The 16,407-nt window shown below is 48.3% G+C and overlaps 1 protein-coding gene across 1 annotated transcript in view; it reads right to left on the bottom strand.

The window, feature by feature from the left end:
* Positions 1-399: 399 nt before the first annotated feature.
* Positions 400-16,407, bottom strand: part of LOC142772287 (uncharacterized) — a 36,840-nt gene continuing 20,832 nt past the window's right edge. The window contains exon 5 of the mRNA XM_075874484.1: positions 400-633. Within this exon, the coding sequence (XP_075730599.1) occupies positions 400-633 (234 nt within the window). The remainder of the gene's footprint in view (positions 634-16,407) is intronic.

Genomic DNA, 16,407 nt, shown 5'->3' with positions numbered 1-16,407 from the left:
TTCTTGGTAGTCTACCAATGGACCTGATACAGATGTTAGGCGCCTTATAAATTAACTTGCCCGCCGTGTACCGCCCGTCTATGTACGCTACTAACCACGCTATGCGACACCGGGAATATGCAGCCAGTTAGGTTTCTATACCATGTGGTATGCAATATTACTACAAGTACATTTTTTAAAAATAGTATATTAGTTTTCGTACAATGAAGCGGGAGTTATACCAATAATTCAGAAATAGCGTTTTATGACCATCTTCTTGTCTCTGGGCAATAACTGTGTAAAAACCTTTGCGTGATCCTTCCCGTTAAATATTAAAGGGTACAATATATGAACTGTTGAGAATGTGCAAGCGAAGCAGTTTGCTCTCATAAAGCATACAGAATATGAATATCATCAGCATTACCTACACGGTTTTTGAGCTTGACAATTAGTACCGTTCAACGTAATCACGGTCAACTCGGCGGGGTTCCGGTGGCTGCCAAACTGGAACTCAGTGATAGTGGTATAGAGAGTAAAATTTTCCTTGATAGGTTGGCCGTATGAAAGTGCGGCGTCGTAGGTTACCATCGCATCTTTGATGTCGAAATGGCATACCACTAAGGTGTGGACTGCACTGTCTTCAACTTTGCACACCTGTAAATACAATAGTATATTAGTCTGTGGCCTCTACTGGCTGGTATCCTGTTCCTCTGAAAATGCAACAGTGTCTTTTTCTGGAAGAAACGTTAATACTGCAAAAACTCTTATCTAACCACATCAGAACTTGGTGGCGTAGTTGTTCACCGTCGCTGGTCTTTGTAACCACTACAGTGCAAAATGAGAAAAGATTCTGAATTGGGTGACATTTAACACAGAAACTCTGAGCAGCAGTTGCCTTCCCGTAGCCAGAAATTTAGGGGGGGGGGAGAGGGGGCACTTGTAGATGACGTTGAAAAACACCTGTTTTCATCGTCTATCTGCGGTAAAACACCCCCTTATGTACAAAATTTGAAAGGCGGGAAGGCGGGGGGGCGAATACCTTAGCCCCTACCCCCCCCCCCCCTGTCCTGACTACGGGCCTGAGCAGTTGAGTACACTAACACAGAGCCACACTTGTGCTTAAAAATCCTTCGCAAAAAGACCTGATTAAAAAATGATTCCGTGCACGCAATCACGTTAACAGATGTAGTACAGCGTCGTATAACAAAAAAAAATCGTTAGGCGTCACACGATTCTAAGTGCGTCACGAGTAAGCCATTGAAAGGGTTCCCACCTACTACAAACGACTGAGTCACAATTCTTTACTGTCTTCAACAACAGCCCTTCCACCTCTAGTTCGGACGTGTCGGGAGCCTACTTCTCAGTATACATGTCATGGCCACTTAAAGCCGTAGTAAACGATGCTCAAGAAAGCGTAATACTTCTAGTTCTTTTAAAGAGAAAGCTGTTATGAAATCAGAACACAGGTCACGTGGGCCGCCGTAGTTGTCCGCCACCACCGGTATCCGTGACCAGTATCGAAAGAACAACTCAGTATATAAAGAAAAATGGCACATCCAACGTACAGTTGGAATTAATGATATGCGAAGCATGAGGGAAGAAGGTCGATATGTAACTATACAATCAGCACAACGTTACGAGGCGGACATAAATTATTTCGTACATGACTTCCATGTCATGAATATCATGTTTAGACGTGTCATTTGCCTTCGTCGTTTCCTCACGTCAAGAGATACCCAATTTGGTATTGCGGACCTGACGAAACGCTGAAGTGTGGTGGTTTGGGCTAATTCGTATGACATGACGATAGTTATAATAGCACGATAACAGAACGACGCGAGCGTGCTATGAACGTAGCATCTAGTCATGCTTTACATCACCCGAATATCACGATTATCATGTTTGGGCGTGTCATTTACCTTCGTCATTTATTCACGCCATGTATACTAATTTTGGTATATGTGGAGCTAGCCAAACGGCTGCAAGCAGGCTATAAGCATAGCATGTAGTCTCGTTTTACATCACCCCTATATCACGATTGTCATGTTTGGGCGTGTCATTTACGTTCGTCGTCCATTTATGCCACGTAATACCAAATTTGGTAGATGTGGAGCTATCGAAACGGCCGCGAGCACGCTATGAGCGTGCCATGTAGTCATGTTTCACACGACACGCATATCACGATAATCTTGTTTGCACCAGTCATATACTTTTCATTCATTGACGTCACGTAACACCAAATTCGGGATATGTAAAGAAAGCGAAATGATCGTGAGTGCACTATTAGCGTGGCGTATAGCCATGTTTTGCATGACACTCACGTTATAATTATCATGTATGGGTGTGTCATATTCCATCTCCATTCATTCACATCCCGTAATAGTAATTATGGTATATGTGAAGATGGCAAAATGACCACGACCGCAGCATCAGCGTGGCGTGTAGACATGACCTACATGGCATGCAAGTCATGATTTTTATGTTAGGGTCGGTCACTTATGTTCGCCATTGCAGTCAAGTCTTCACATACCAGTTTTGCAATATGTCATGTGAACGAAATCACCGCAGAAACAGCAAGACCATGAAATGTAATTCATAACATTCAGGACAGCCCCGCCGCGGTGGTTTAGTGGCTAAGGTACTCGGCTGCTGATCCGCAGGGCACGGGTTCGAATCCCGGCTGCGGCGGCTGCATTTCCGATGGAGGCGGAAATGTTGTAGGCCCGTGTGCTCATATTTGGGTGCACGTTAAAGAACCCCAGGTGGTCGAAATTTCCGGAGCCCTCCACTACGGCGTCTCTCATAATCATATAGTGGTTTTGGGACGTTAAACCCTACATATCAAACATTCAGTACATACGTGTCATGATTTCCGTGTTGTGAGTGGTCACGCTTGTAATACAGTCACCTTATGCCATACCAAACTTGGTATCGATACCATTATCGGGACGGCCAGGAGAGGTAGAAGTCGTAGGTGGCTAGATAGATAGATACGCTAAAAGTCCCCGAAGTTCGCTAAAAAATGCTTCGCATTTAAAAAACCGAAGACTCACTGGAGTTGGAGCCCTGGTCAGCTGGGTGCAAGCTCAGCATTCTACCCCTAAGCCACACCGGTGCTTAGGACTTGAGCCGCTCCTGGTTTTTCACATACTTTCACATCGTCGCCCGACAGTGCACCGAGCTCGGCAGACTACTAACGAGGCCTATTTTCTTGGACGCTCGCTCGCGCCTACATAGTCTACGCAGCCCGTTTCTCGCCGTAAGCTTCAGGACAATGTCCGCCACACGCGACATAACGGCTGCGCCGCCGAGGAGAAGGCTGTGGTGCTTCGGTGTGTTGGCGCCATCAAGTTTTGTTTAGAAAAGCTAGCTGCGGCAAATGTTCTACTATACAGAAACAGTCGTACTAGAAACCACGTAACTTTTTCCGTCGGCTGTTCAAATGGTAGTTTATTTGAAAGGGGCCCTGCATTACTTATTGAGCATGGTCAGAAAATGCTGTAGATCGGTAGTAGAGGCTCCCTACAACACGCGAGCCAAATATTAGAGCGCAGCACGTGGCCTGGAATTCACAAAAAATTACTAAAGTCAGCTAAAAATTGCTTTCTCTTTTCTTGACAAATCACAGAAGACGTTCAACAATCGCTCGTAAAAATCCCGTCTACCAGCCATTGCCTGATTTGAACATGGCGAGCTCGGTTGTTACAGAGATCGCCGCGGGAGGCCGCGACTTGTTTATTCGTGCGCACGCGATCATGCGTGCGCACGCGATCAAGAAAAAAGAAAAAGTGCTCAAGGTCACGAGGCGCGCGTGACGTTTTTCTGTGGCCTTGGTATCCCTCCCTGCTTAGCTGTCAGCGCTTTCGTCGAAACCAGACAGAGACAGAATGCAAGAGAGAATGCAATTGCAGCATGTGACAAACCTCTGTAACTCCACGTGCACTGGACGATTTCGTGACATTTTTGCGGCATCAAATTCATGAGGCAATAAGCTTTCCATTGAATTCATTTCATGGTTACAAGAAAAAATGTATTTTTTTTATTTGCACTCGTACCCACAGCGCTATTTAGGCATTACAATTCAGGGCCCTCTCAAGATTATACTGTTACGGCTGAGAGTTGTTTATTGTACAGGCGGGATTATGGGTGGTTGCAGAAGTCCGGCCTGGCACAGAACACCGTCACTTCTTTCTCCTCTACCCCACTTCAATGACAGTCCCGTATCATTTTCTCCGTTGCAGACGATGCCCGCTGGGCGAGTTACTCAGTGTCGCACGTGGTGTGGCTTCAACTGGGTGATATGTGCGACGTCAGTTTTCCTGGAGCGATGGCCAGAATATGTGGGGCGTGCATACGTACGTAACGTCGCTAAGGCGCGATAAAGCGAAGAAGGGACTTGTATAGCGGGCCAGAAACATTTAATACAAGCTCCTCTTGCGGTATGGAGTCCACAGCCACACCATATCTCCTTCGCTGTACGACACATGTCGATATGGCTTATCGTAGCGAGCCTTTGAATAGTCTTGGGCTGCGAAAGTCTGGAGACACGCGATGCGGCGTGCCTCCTCTGCGCGACAGAGTGTCTCTGCAAGGGATTGGTTTTCTTGCCCTGAAAACGGGAGAATTGTGTCGAGGGCAGTGCGTGGCTCACAAATGTAGAGAAGGTAAAACGGGCTAAAGCTGGTGGTCTCTTTTAGCGCAGTGTTGTAGGCATAGGTCATAAACGGTAAAACTTCGACCCAGTTTTTATGCTTCGAATCAACGTACATAGCGAGCATGGTAATGAGCGTCCTGTTGACACGCTCAGTCAAACCATTGGTCTATGGATGGTATGAAGTGGTGTGACAAACTGGGAAGCATACCGGCAAATCAACTCTTCCACGACGTCGGCTACAAACTGCCGGCCATGGTCGCTGATGACGGCACGAGGGGGCCCATGCCGGAAGATGATGTAGCGTAGCAGGAAGTCCCAAACGTGATCGGCTGTTGCGGAAGATAGCGGCGGTTTCAGCATACAGAGTGAGGTGGTCTACACAGACTATAACCCAGTGGTTCCCAGTGATAGACCATGGAAAAGAGCCCATCCAGTCAATACCGACGACCTCAAAGAAAAAATATGGACGCCACATAAAATAGAGAAATCCTGGCGGCGCACGTGTTGGACTCTTGTACCGTTGACAATGCTCACAGCTGGTTTCGTATTTAGCTGTAGCCTGACGCATGCTGGGCCAGCAAAAACGTTTCAGTGTGCGGTGATAGGCCTTGGCGAACCCCATATGCCTAGATGTTGGATCGTCGTGCATAGCTTGCGGCTGGTTGGGTCGCAAAGGTTCGGGGACAACCAAAAGTAAGCGGGCCCCCTTTGCAGTGAAATTTCGCTTGTAAAGAATTCCATCCTACATGACGAATGGGCTCTGATGCGGCTTATCGACGGCGGATGAGAAAAAAGGATCTTGACTACGGTCTTGACGTTGTTCTGTACGGAACGTTTCCGAATCTGGAAACCGCAAGTCAAGAGCGGCCAGACAGTCATCTAAATTGTCGGCGTCGCATTCCGTCGTGAGAGGGGGAAGTCGCGATAGGCAGTCAGCGTCCGCGTGATGGCGGCCACTCTTGAAGCAAACATGAAAGTCATATTCTTGCAAATGGAGCGCCCATTGTGCAAGACGACTGGTTGGATCTCGTAGACCAGTGAGCCAACAAAGTGAGTAGTGGTCTGTGACGATGGAGAATCGGTGGCCATAGATGTATGGGCGAACCTTGTGCACGGCGAAGACAGCTGCCAGACATTCTTGCTCTGTAACAGTGTAATTGCACTCAGCTTTACTCAAAGCATGGGCTTGCGTACGCAATGACATGTTCGGCGGCGCCGTGACGCTGAACTAATACTACGCCAATACAGATTCCGCTGGCATCACTGTGCACCTCAGTTTGGGCTCATGCGTCAAAATGACGAAGAATATGCCCAAAATTAAGCAGACGCTTCAACTAAAAAAATGATGACTCGCACTTTTTCGTCCACTTGAAGGGTACGTCTTTTTTGAGCAGATGAGTAAGATGCTCAGCAACATCGGCGAAGCTAGGAACAAAACACCGGAAATACAAACACAGGCCCAGGAAGCTTCGGAGTTTTCGTTGTGAGCGTCATTGAGGGAAAGTGCTGACCACGGTAATTTTGTGCAAATCAGGCCGAACGCCATGTTTGTCTATGAGATGGCCAAGAACTAGAGTTTGACGATCACCAAAATGGCACTTTTTGGAATTCGAGATAAGTGCTGCTTTCTCAAGGCACGTGAGAACGATATCATGTCGACGACTGTGTTCTTCAAACGTGCGGCCAAAAGTTACGACGTGATGAAGATAGGAAGACATATTTCCCATTTTAAGCCACGGAGAACCATGTGCGTGAAGCGCTCAAACGTGGCTGGAGCGTTACATAGACCAAATGGCATTACGTTAAATTCAAATAAACCATCTGGAGCTATAAATGCCGTTTTTTTTCCTTTATCGACGGAGTGCATGGCGATTCGACAATATCCAGTTCTTAAGTCTACGGAAGAAAATTACGAAGCAAAGTGCAAACAATCGATAACGTTGTCGATGCGGGGAAGCGGATATACGTCTTCTTTCGTAACTGAGTTGAGCCGCCGGTAATCTACAGAAAATATTTGTATAACTTTCTTGGACAGCATTTCTTCCACCTGCTCATCAATACCTTAACGCTCAGACGGAAATACTCTGTATGGTCTCTGACAAATGGGATGGGCGGAACCAGTATCAATCGCAAGACGAGTGCCCAGAGGTGGTGCAGAAATTCTGCAGCGATTGAGTGCTAAATAAAAAAAAGAATGCATGCTTCGAGAGTATCCAAACTAACGCTTCTCTCTTCTCCGGTGATAGGAACCTATTCACCATATCCATGAGTATGTCATCACTAGACTGATTGCTTGATATGTGTGGTTTAACGTCTCAAAACCACTATATGATTATGAGAGACGCCGTAGTGGAGGGCTCCGGAAATTTCGACCACCTGGGGTTCTTTAACGTGCACCCAAATCTGAGCACACGGGCCTACAACATTGCCGCCTCCATCGAAAATGCAGCCGCCGCAGCCGGGATTCGAACCCGCGCCCTGCGGGTCAGCAGCCGAGTACCTTAGCCACTAGACCACCGCGGCGGGGCATTTCATCACTAGGACAAGCCACATCAGACACTTTTTGCTTTTTCCTGTCGTTGCTAATGACTTCAATGTTAACATTTCTCCTGACGTCGAATTCAAACACAACCAGCCTCATTCCACCAGGCAGTACAATCGACTCGAGAGAGCAGTTGACCACCCACACCAAACCTTTGCGACTACTTGCAGAAATCACGCAATGCGCCACAACCACGTCATTTTTCGCACAGCTAAGCTGGATTGGGTGAACTACAGCGTCAACGTTATCTGCTATGATACCACAAACATCAACAGGCACTTGAGCTATTGACTAGGCCGGCAAAACTATGTCATCAACGACTGCGATAGTCTGTTGGCATCGCGTGGGCTCTTCACAAAAACCAGACAGTAAAACTTCACCAGCTGTGCAATCCACAGTGGCTCCACATTCGTTCAGAAAGACTATTCCCAGGATAATGTCATGAGTGGAATTCAGAAAAACTGCAAAATCTGCCTTAAACAATTCAGCACTGATTGTAAAGGCCGGCGCACACCGGAAACTAGCAGTGGTTGCGCGACCGTTTGCGACTGGTCGCAAACGGCCGCAAAGCAACTGCTTTGGCTAGTCGCTTCCTGACTGACTTTTCAGTCGCGCCCCGCCGCGGTGGTCTAATGGCTAAGGTACTCGGCTGCTGACCCGCAGGGCGCAGGTTCAAATCCCGGCTGCGGCGGCTGCATTTTGATGGAAGCGGGAATGTTGTAGGCCCGTGTGCTCAGATTTGGGTGCATGTTAAAGAACCCCAGGTGGTCGAAATTTCCGGAGACCTCCACTACGGCGTCTCTCATAATCATATGGTGGTTTTGGGACGTTAAACCCCACAAATCAATCAATCAACTTTTCAGTCGCACGACTGCAGTCGCAAAGCTGCTGCAACCAATCAGCGATTCCCAGAAGTGACGCCAGCACTTCTTGTATCTAGGCTCATTGTTTTTAAATGCGAAGCATTTTTAGCGAACTTCGGCAACTTTCAGCGTATCTATCTATCTATCTATCTATCTATCTATCTATCTGTCTATCTATGTATCTAGCCGCCTTCAACTTTTAGCTGTCCTGGCTGTTTCGATAATGCTATCGATACCAAACTTGGTATGACATAACATGACTGTATGAAGAACATGTTTGATTACTCATAACATGAAAATCAGGACATGTATGTCATGACTGTCATGATTTAGATTTCATGGTCCTGCAGCTCTAGCGGTGGTTTTGTTCACATGGCTTTTTGCAAAACTGGTATGGTATGGCATGATTACATGACGAACACAAGCGACAGCTCCTAACATGAAAATCGTGACATGCGGGTCTTGTAAGAACATGCCTACATGCTACGCTTATGATGCGCTCGTGGCCGTTTGGCTAGAATCACATATACCACAATTGGTATTACAGTACGTGAATAGATCAAGAAAGTAACTGACTGGTGCAAGCACGATCATCATGAGCTGCGTGTCATGTAAAAGCATGACTACATGCCACGCTCATGATGCGCTGGCGGCCGTTTCGCTATAGCTTCAATTTTATCAAACTTGGTATTACGGGACGTGAATGAACGACGAAGGTGGTAATTGGTGTAAACATGATAAACATCAGATGTGGGTCATGTAACAATATGACTAGGTGCTACGCTCATGTTGCGCTCGCGGCCATTTCGCTTGCTTCACATGTACCAAGCTTGGTATTACACGACGCGAACGGACGACTTAGGTAAATGACACATCCAAACATTATAACCACAACATGCGTATCATGTAACAACATGACTACATGCCACACGGATGATGCGCTCGTGGCCGTCTCGCTAGCTTCACATATGCCAAATTTGGTGTTACGTGGTTCCAATGGTTGACGAAGGTATGGACTTGTGCAAACATGATAATCATGAGATACGTGTCATGTGAGAACATGACTAATTGCCACAGTTAAGGCGTCAATCCATTTGGACGTGACGCAGTGTGCGTGCTCGCCAGCGTTCATTTCGTCGCGTGACGCCAACGTTGCCACGCCAGGCGCCGGTCCTGCCATATACTCACAGGCGCGTGCCGGGCTGCGTTGCTTTGACGCATTCGCGTTTCAGCGCGCCCGGCGTCTCTCCGTTCTGAAAAGAGGGAGACGCAGTGTTGTACGAATAACGCATCGGCGCGAAATGCAGAATGTCGCATTTCGTGCCGGTTGCCGTCGGGCCGCGTCGACGAACGCTTGTCGCGCCTGGCGTCAGACTGTCGAGCGCATGCTCGCGTTTTGCTAATGTAGCGTCACTGGGCCTAGCGTGCGCGCGCGTCAACACTAGATTGGAGTATATTGGGCCCTTCATGATGCACTCGCGGCTGTTTTGCCACCTCGTGGCTGTTTTGCTACCTTTGCACGGGGTCGTTTCGCCGATCAGATATATAGGCATGACGAGGCGACCTTACCGGTGTCCTTGAGCCGAGGAATGCCGCAGCGTTGATGGAAACAGGCGGGAGGCCACATGACGTGTAAGATCCATGACCATGTGCTATCGACGGCACAGCAGCGTCCCGCCGATCAAGTTCTTCGTGCACTATTTGTCGTATTGTTGACGCCAGACCGTTGGGTGGAGGGACCATGTCGATGATTGCGACCGTTGTGACGTTGGGGAGTCAACCAAACTTTGCCGAAATGCGCCGAGCTTTAAGAGCCTCAAATGCTCGGCAATGTCGGATGTTGTCATTGGTCGACGGCAAGTCATCCTTTCTTAAAATGTAGTGATATCCTCCACAATGCCTTTAAGGAGATGCCCACCGTATTCTCGTCAGTCATTAGTGGGTCGACATTCTTGCAAAGCTTGAGAACTTCTTCTATATACATCGTACACGTCTCCCCGAAGACTTGAGCACGTTGGGTCAGGATCTACTCAGCACGCTTCTTTATCATGGTCGGATGTACAAAAAACTTCTTGATTTCGTCCATGAAGTTCACCCACGTATTCTAATTCTCCTCATGGTTCTCGTACCACATCAGCGCGGTTCCCTCAAGAAAAAGTGGTACGTAGTTGCGCTGGCCGGTAGTGTCCCAGTGGTTATACAGACTCACCTGCTGATAGTGCTTGAGCCATTCATCGACGTCCTCTCCAGGTTTCCCATAGAACGGGTGCGGTTCCCTCTAATAGTGTCCATTGGTGTTAGGTGCAGCTGGTTGGGTTTCGCCGTCCACTTTAATGATGACTGGTAGCGGCGGAAGTCCTGCTTGTCTACGGCTGCGGCGAAGCTCCAGGGGTGTCTCTTCCGCCGTACTTGTCCGGTGCTTCAAGGTATTACCAGGCACTCTCCGCCAATTATGTTACGGGTGAGAGATATTGTACAGGTGGGATGATAGATGGTAGCAGAAGTCAGGGCTGCCACAGAACACAGTCACTTGTTTTTCCTCTACCCACTTTAACGCAAGTCCCGTATCAATATAGTACCACGTGGGATGGACGGTTTTTACAGCGAAAGCTGTTATGAGATCAGAACACGGTTCACGTGCACGTCTAGGAAGCCCACTACCGCCTGTGTCCCTAACTACTATCGCACGAAATATGAAAAAATAACTCAGTAAATGGGCACAATGGGACCAAATGGGCACCATGGGCACAATGGAATTCGAAATCTTTTACACTGCGTGCCAGCGCAGCAATAAACCACTGAGCCACGCCGGTGCTTGGAACTCCTTTGTAAACTAGGCTTAGGCAAGCTTGTTGTCGGGGATCTCTTTAATAGGAGTAATAAAGTGTTTTAGAAAATAAAATCAGCATTCATATGTCATATAATGCGCATTGATCTATGAGTGGGTTGTCGAACGCTCCAACGCTTTAAAAAAGCTTGATCTTGTTCACCCATTAACTGTGGCGCATACCACCTGTGGAGTACTGGGGGGGTTACAAAATCTTCTGGTATAGTTCTTTATCGCCGTCAGCTACAGCAAAAAAAAATATACTTGCGCTAAGGTTTTCGCAAGTGAGCAGTGGATACGTTCCACGCTTCTCTGAAGAATGACGAATGGTGGTTTAGTGAATGACTGCCTACTACAGAATCTTTTATGGCGTAGTGGGTAACCTACGAGTGTGCTTGCAGCAGCTACCTAAAGAGCGTCCAAAAAGGCTTTGAAAGGCCGGTCTTCCAGTTATCGCTGTGAGACGTTCCCCGCTACCGACTGACCACTGAAGAAAGGGAGGACCACTCAACCCCTTTTCTCAGTTCTTTTTTGTATGTTTATCTCAACCACTTTCTACAGGCAGGGATTCATGCTGAGGCCGGAAGTAAGAAACACTACAACCTTTTCTTAATTACCTATGCATTTAATTGATCACTAATTGCAAACGGCGTACACACATGCTACCCGCGCACAACTGTTCTCCTGCACAAAATTATGCCACATGATTTAGACACTCGCGACGTGCGACACAAGGTACATAAGGAAAATAACTGTGACAATACAAAGGAAACGCACAATGGCATACACACGATGAAGTTATCAGTTAATAAAACCACACAATGTCTCAACGTGCCACATCCCTTCTCGCAAAGCTCATTCATATAAAAGTACGTGAAGTTCGTCTCATGCCAAGGTGCATATTGTCGGGGGCTTCAGAGCTGGCTGTTCGTGTCGGGGCTCAGGGCTTCTTCCATGGGTTCACTGTCCAACTCGTCAAGGTCTTCTTCGTATTGATAATTGTTGCCTTCATCGTCTCTCTCAGTCATTTCCATCTTGGTTCTCTTTCATAACGTCCCAACCACTCGCCTCCTCGTCTCCCATCCCTAACTCTCCTTCTTCATCATACCATCCCTGTCTCAGTCATCATTCTATCGACTCTCATCTCGCTATCTCTTCCTTTAGTTATATCTTCCTTTTCCATTCCGTCTCTCTATTACCTCAATCTCATCGCATCGTCTCTTCGATCGTGGTTCCGTGGTCCCTTTTCGTAGGACCCGACTCCACCCCTCCGTGGCACCTAACCAATTGCCACTGTTGATGCGGCATATATCACTGTCAGTCGGTCTGTGTCAGCTTCGACGACTTCCCCCGCAGCCCACGCCAGTGGAAAGCCCTCTCTCAAGCAAAGTAAGGCAAATAACAATGTACAAACTCCTAGTTTAGAGAGAGAAACGGCGAGCTCTCTGATGACACGTGAAACATGGGCAACCAGGAGTCCCATCGCTCAGACAAAACGCGCCGTCTGTAATGGCCGACGCACGGAGTTTAGAGAGCTGCGCTGAAAAGTCCCTGGCCGCCCCAATTGTCCCAGTTTCCGGTGCATGCCCGACGAGCCGATGTCCGGATCGAGTTTCAACGCCTCCATGCGACCCGGTGTCTCCCGCACAATTCTCCACAGCCGCCGCCTCTTCATCCTTCAACGCCGAAGGTGGTCATCCGGGCAGAACGCAGTAATGAGCCAGGGAGCTGCAGAGGCCGACGGAATGTCAGGCCGGGCCTGGCGCGGGTGCTACAGCAGGGTCGCATGTACATAACCAACAAGAGGTTATCTCCTGCCCCCCATGCCATAAATCTGAAGGGCGCGCACGGTGCATCGGCACCTGATCGTGTCAATAGACAACAAGCCGCCACCCGGCCCTGGCGTTTGCGCGAAGGGCCCGCAAGAGCCGTCGACAGAATCCTTCCAGGAACTCCACTCCGAAATGCGCATTCGTTACCCCGAGATTTTTTTTTCAATGCGTGGGTGAAAGAAATGAACGTAAACATCTTGAAAAGCCTGGGTTCGGTCCGCGTATGCTGGGATGTCACACTGGGAGGCCTGGTGGTTTTATTCGTTGAGTTTCAAATTAATATTTCAAGTGCTGCCTAATCACACAGTACAGCAGAAAACGATTAAGGTGTAATTTCCATCAGGACGGCGAGTATTTTTATACTAGTTTCTAATGACTGCTTATGTCTCCGAAACAAAGTCGTTGCGCACCAAAAATCTGTATGAGGGAATATGTTATCATAGCTTCAGACGTAAGATTCTTCCTCAGTCTGTAATGCAATAATATCAATAGAAAAATCTGAAACGTTTACAGCATGTTATCAATGGCTGGCCGGAAAAACTCAAATATTGCACTAATTGTATGATCATGCAAGCAGCATGTAAAAAATTACTTCATGCGCACATCGCAACGTGTGGATTTGTAATCACTCGGGCTCCCTTATTTGGAATAATTCTGAAATTTTTTATCAAAAACTTTCCGGTAAACTTTCCAACAAATCAGATTTATTCGACTAGCTTCGATTTTAAAGGCGCATTGTCAAAATAAAAGGCCATTCGCAAAGCTGATCATGATCAATCGAATGGAACACACCTCCATCAGAGCAGCAACTCGTACTGTATAATTGTGTTGATTATAGCAATCTTTGATGTTGCAATATGAACAGACGTAGGTGCTTTGTGCTTCCCTCGTTGTTTTGTTCCTCCACTTCGCTGAACGCGCCCTTGCAATAGCGGCACTATTTTTCTTACACTCTGCCACGCTGCGGCACTGCATGGTTATCGAGCTGCAGAATTGGTTTTCATAGGCGAAATTGACTACACCCCGGTGGTCGGTTTCAAGCACAATGCAACTTTGTTTGGAGATCGGTTGGACGTGTTCCTGGTGGGCGACACTGGGTGCTCCACAGTGGTCGATCTTGTATGACGTGGGGTTTTGGTGAGAGTGGCTTGTCTGGCCTAGCTGATGGACGTTCTGGGGCCCGACACTGGCTGGGTCGGGTTGGTCGCTGATAGCCTTGATGGCGCTGTGATTGCCTTTGTCGTGTTTTGGTCAAAAAGAAGTGACGCTTTAACTGCAGCAGCATATTGGCGATGTCTACAGCCGTGTAGGTCTCTCGCGCCTCGATCGAAGAGGCATCGTTGTATCGAATGAAAATGTCTCTGCGAGTGCAAGTGCTCACTGGTGTATGTCTGGGATACACGGAATACGTCGTAACCGGAGTCATAGATCTAGCGACATTGTCGTGGGAGCCAACAGTTAGATCATCGGCGCACACAAACATAACTGCCAGGTTCACTGTATCAGTAGTTCGGTCTTTGCTCAGAGCAAGGTGACCACTTGCGCAGTCGGCCAATGACTGCACTGAGCTTTGTGTACGCAGCTCCGGCACCGTCTGCGGCTATAATAATGTTGATCGACGGCACAGGGTTCCTAGGCTTCTGAGCATGTAGCATGTGCACAGTTAGAGGAGTTGGTGTCTCAACATTTCAAGGTGGCGATGGGCTTTCGGCTTGCGTCACTGACATTTCTTGTGGGGAGGTGGTCTTGACCTCTGTCAAGGTGTGTTGAGTGGCAGGCGTCGAGGTGGAGTCTGACAACGGTAGTGAGGAGGGCCCTTTGCAGCTAGGGTCAATGATTGCCACAGGACTCGCCATGAGGCTGCCTGTAGAGCAACTACAGGGCACAAATGTACAATGCGGTCGTTGCGCCTCACAAGGTTGATTTGCGCTGGGGGGGGGGGGGGGGGCTGGTGGATCGACACCTGAGTCACACTGTCGAAGTGCATGTGGTGTGCCTCATAGCTCTGATGCGCGGTGGGGACTTGATAGGTAGGAAAGGTACCGCGACCATCAAAAAGGCGGTGAAAGACACTCGTCAACCTCGAGCACCGTTTTTGACCAGGATATTTGCCTAACTTTTTCATAGGCATGCCATGCCTTGGCGGCATCGCGAAGGTGGCCAATGGTGATTCTCATATTTCGACTTCTTTTTTTTTTGGCCAGGCAAAGGAAGGTGCCGAGTGACTCGATGGTCTCGAACCACCCAAAGACATCATCCTGGGTGCCACGAAACTCCGGGAGCTTGAAAGCAACCAGCAATGGTGATACGGCTGCCAAACCTTTGCAGTATGTCGATGTCAGCCGAGTTGCTATGAAAGCTCTGGGGGGGTATATCGAAGCTTTCTTCGGCTCTCAGGTGAGCTTTTGTCGTGATCTTGCGAGGCGACTGCGGCCAACGCCTCATTGGTGATGTGCAGTCCTGGCAAGACCGTAGAGAACAGCGCAGAGGTGGACGCTGCCAAGGCGTTGACCATGACGTGGAGTCACGCGATGGAGCGGCAAAGCTGAGCGAGACTTTCGGGCAAACCGCATGTGGAGCTAAGTGCGACGTCTGTGAAGGACACGGCGTCTCCAGAACTCATGGTGGCAGAATGCATAGCCAAGGAGACGTGGAAGGCATTCGTGGGAGGCTGATGGGAAATTTCAGGCCAGTTGACGGGACCTATGCACATGGATCGTTAACCGCGTTTCCAGACGCTAAAAGCCCATACGGTGAGTTGGAGTGAACCAGGGTTGCGGTGCCGACGAAGGAAAATTGAGCCACCGAGGATGCCTGGATGCTATCCTCGAACGGCGTACGCAGCTTCGAGAGGTTGTGAGGCATCGAGGAGGCGTAAGGCGTAGGCGCTGTTCGCACGCTGTGCTCGGTACGGTGGCAGATAGGCGAATGCCATGGCCGAGAAAGCGTGGACTGCGTTGCTTGGCTGGCGGGTCCAGAACGCTCAGGACGCACGAACACAGGTAGTGGTAGCCTCAAGGCTTCGTTCTTGAGGACTGCTCCATTGTAGTGAATGAGATTCACAGACAGAACCCATTCAGTGGGCCGGCTGTCCTTTATCTGCTCTCGTCATGTTAAATGCGGAGCATTTCTTAGCGAACTTCAGCGCCTTTGAGCGTATCTATCTATGCGACTTTTTGCTGTCCTGGCCGTTTAGATACTGGTATAGATATCGAAATTGGTATGATATAACATGACTGTATGACGAGTATAATTGGTTAATCATAACAAGAAAATCATGACGAATGTCATGATTTGTATTTCATCGTCTTGCTGCTCTTGCGGTGGTTTCGTTTCCATTATATTTCGTAAAACTGGTACGGTATGACATGACTGCATGGCGAGCACAAGTGACAGGCCCTAACGCGAAATTCATGACATGCATGTCATGAAAGTCATGACTACATGCCACGCTAAAGTGCGCTTACAGGCCTTTCGCCAGCTTCTCATGTACATATATTGGTATCACTGGACGTGAATGGATGATGAAGGTACTTGACTGGTGCAAACATGATAGTCATGAGATGCATGTCATGTAAGAACATGATTACACCCCACGCTCATGATGCACTCGCAGCAGTTCGCTACCTTCACATGTTACAAATTTCGTACTACGTGACGCGAATGAACGACAAAGGTAAATGACACGTGTAAACATGGTAATCATGCAT

Source organism: Rhipicephalus microplus, chromosome 9, assembly GCF_043290135.1.
Source record: "Rhipicephalus microplus isolate Deutch F79 chromosome 9, USDA_Rmic, whole genome shotgun sequence".
Classification (NCBI taxonomy): Eukaryota; Metazoa; Arthropoda; class Arachnida; order Ixodida; family Ixodidae; genus Rhipicephalus; species Rhipicephalus microplus.
This window is presented reverse-complemented; position numbering and strand designations above follow the sequence as displayed.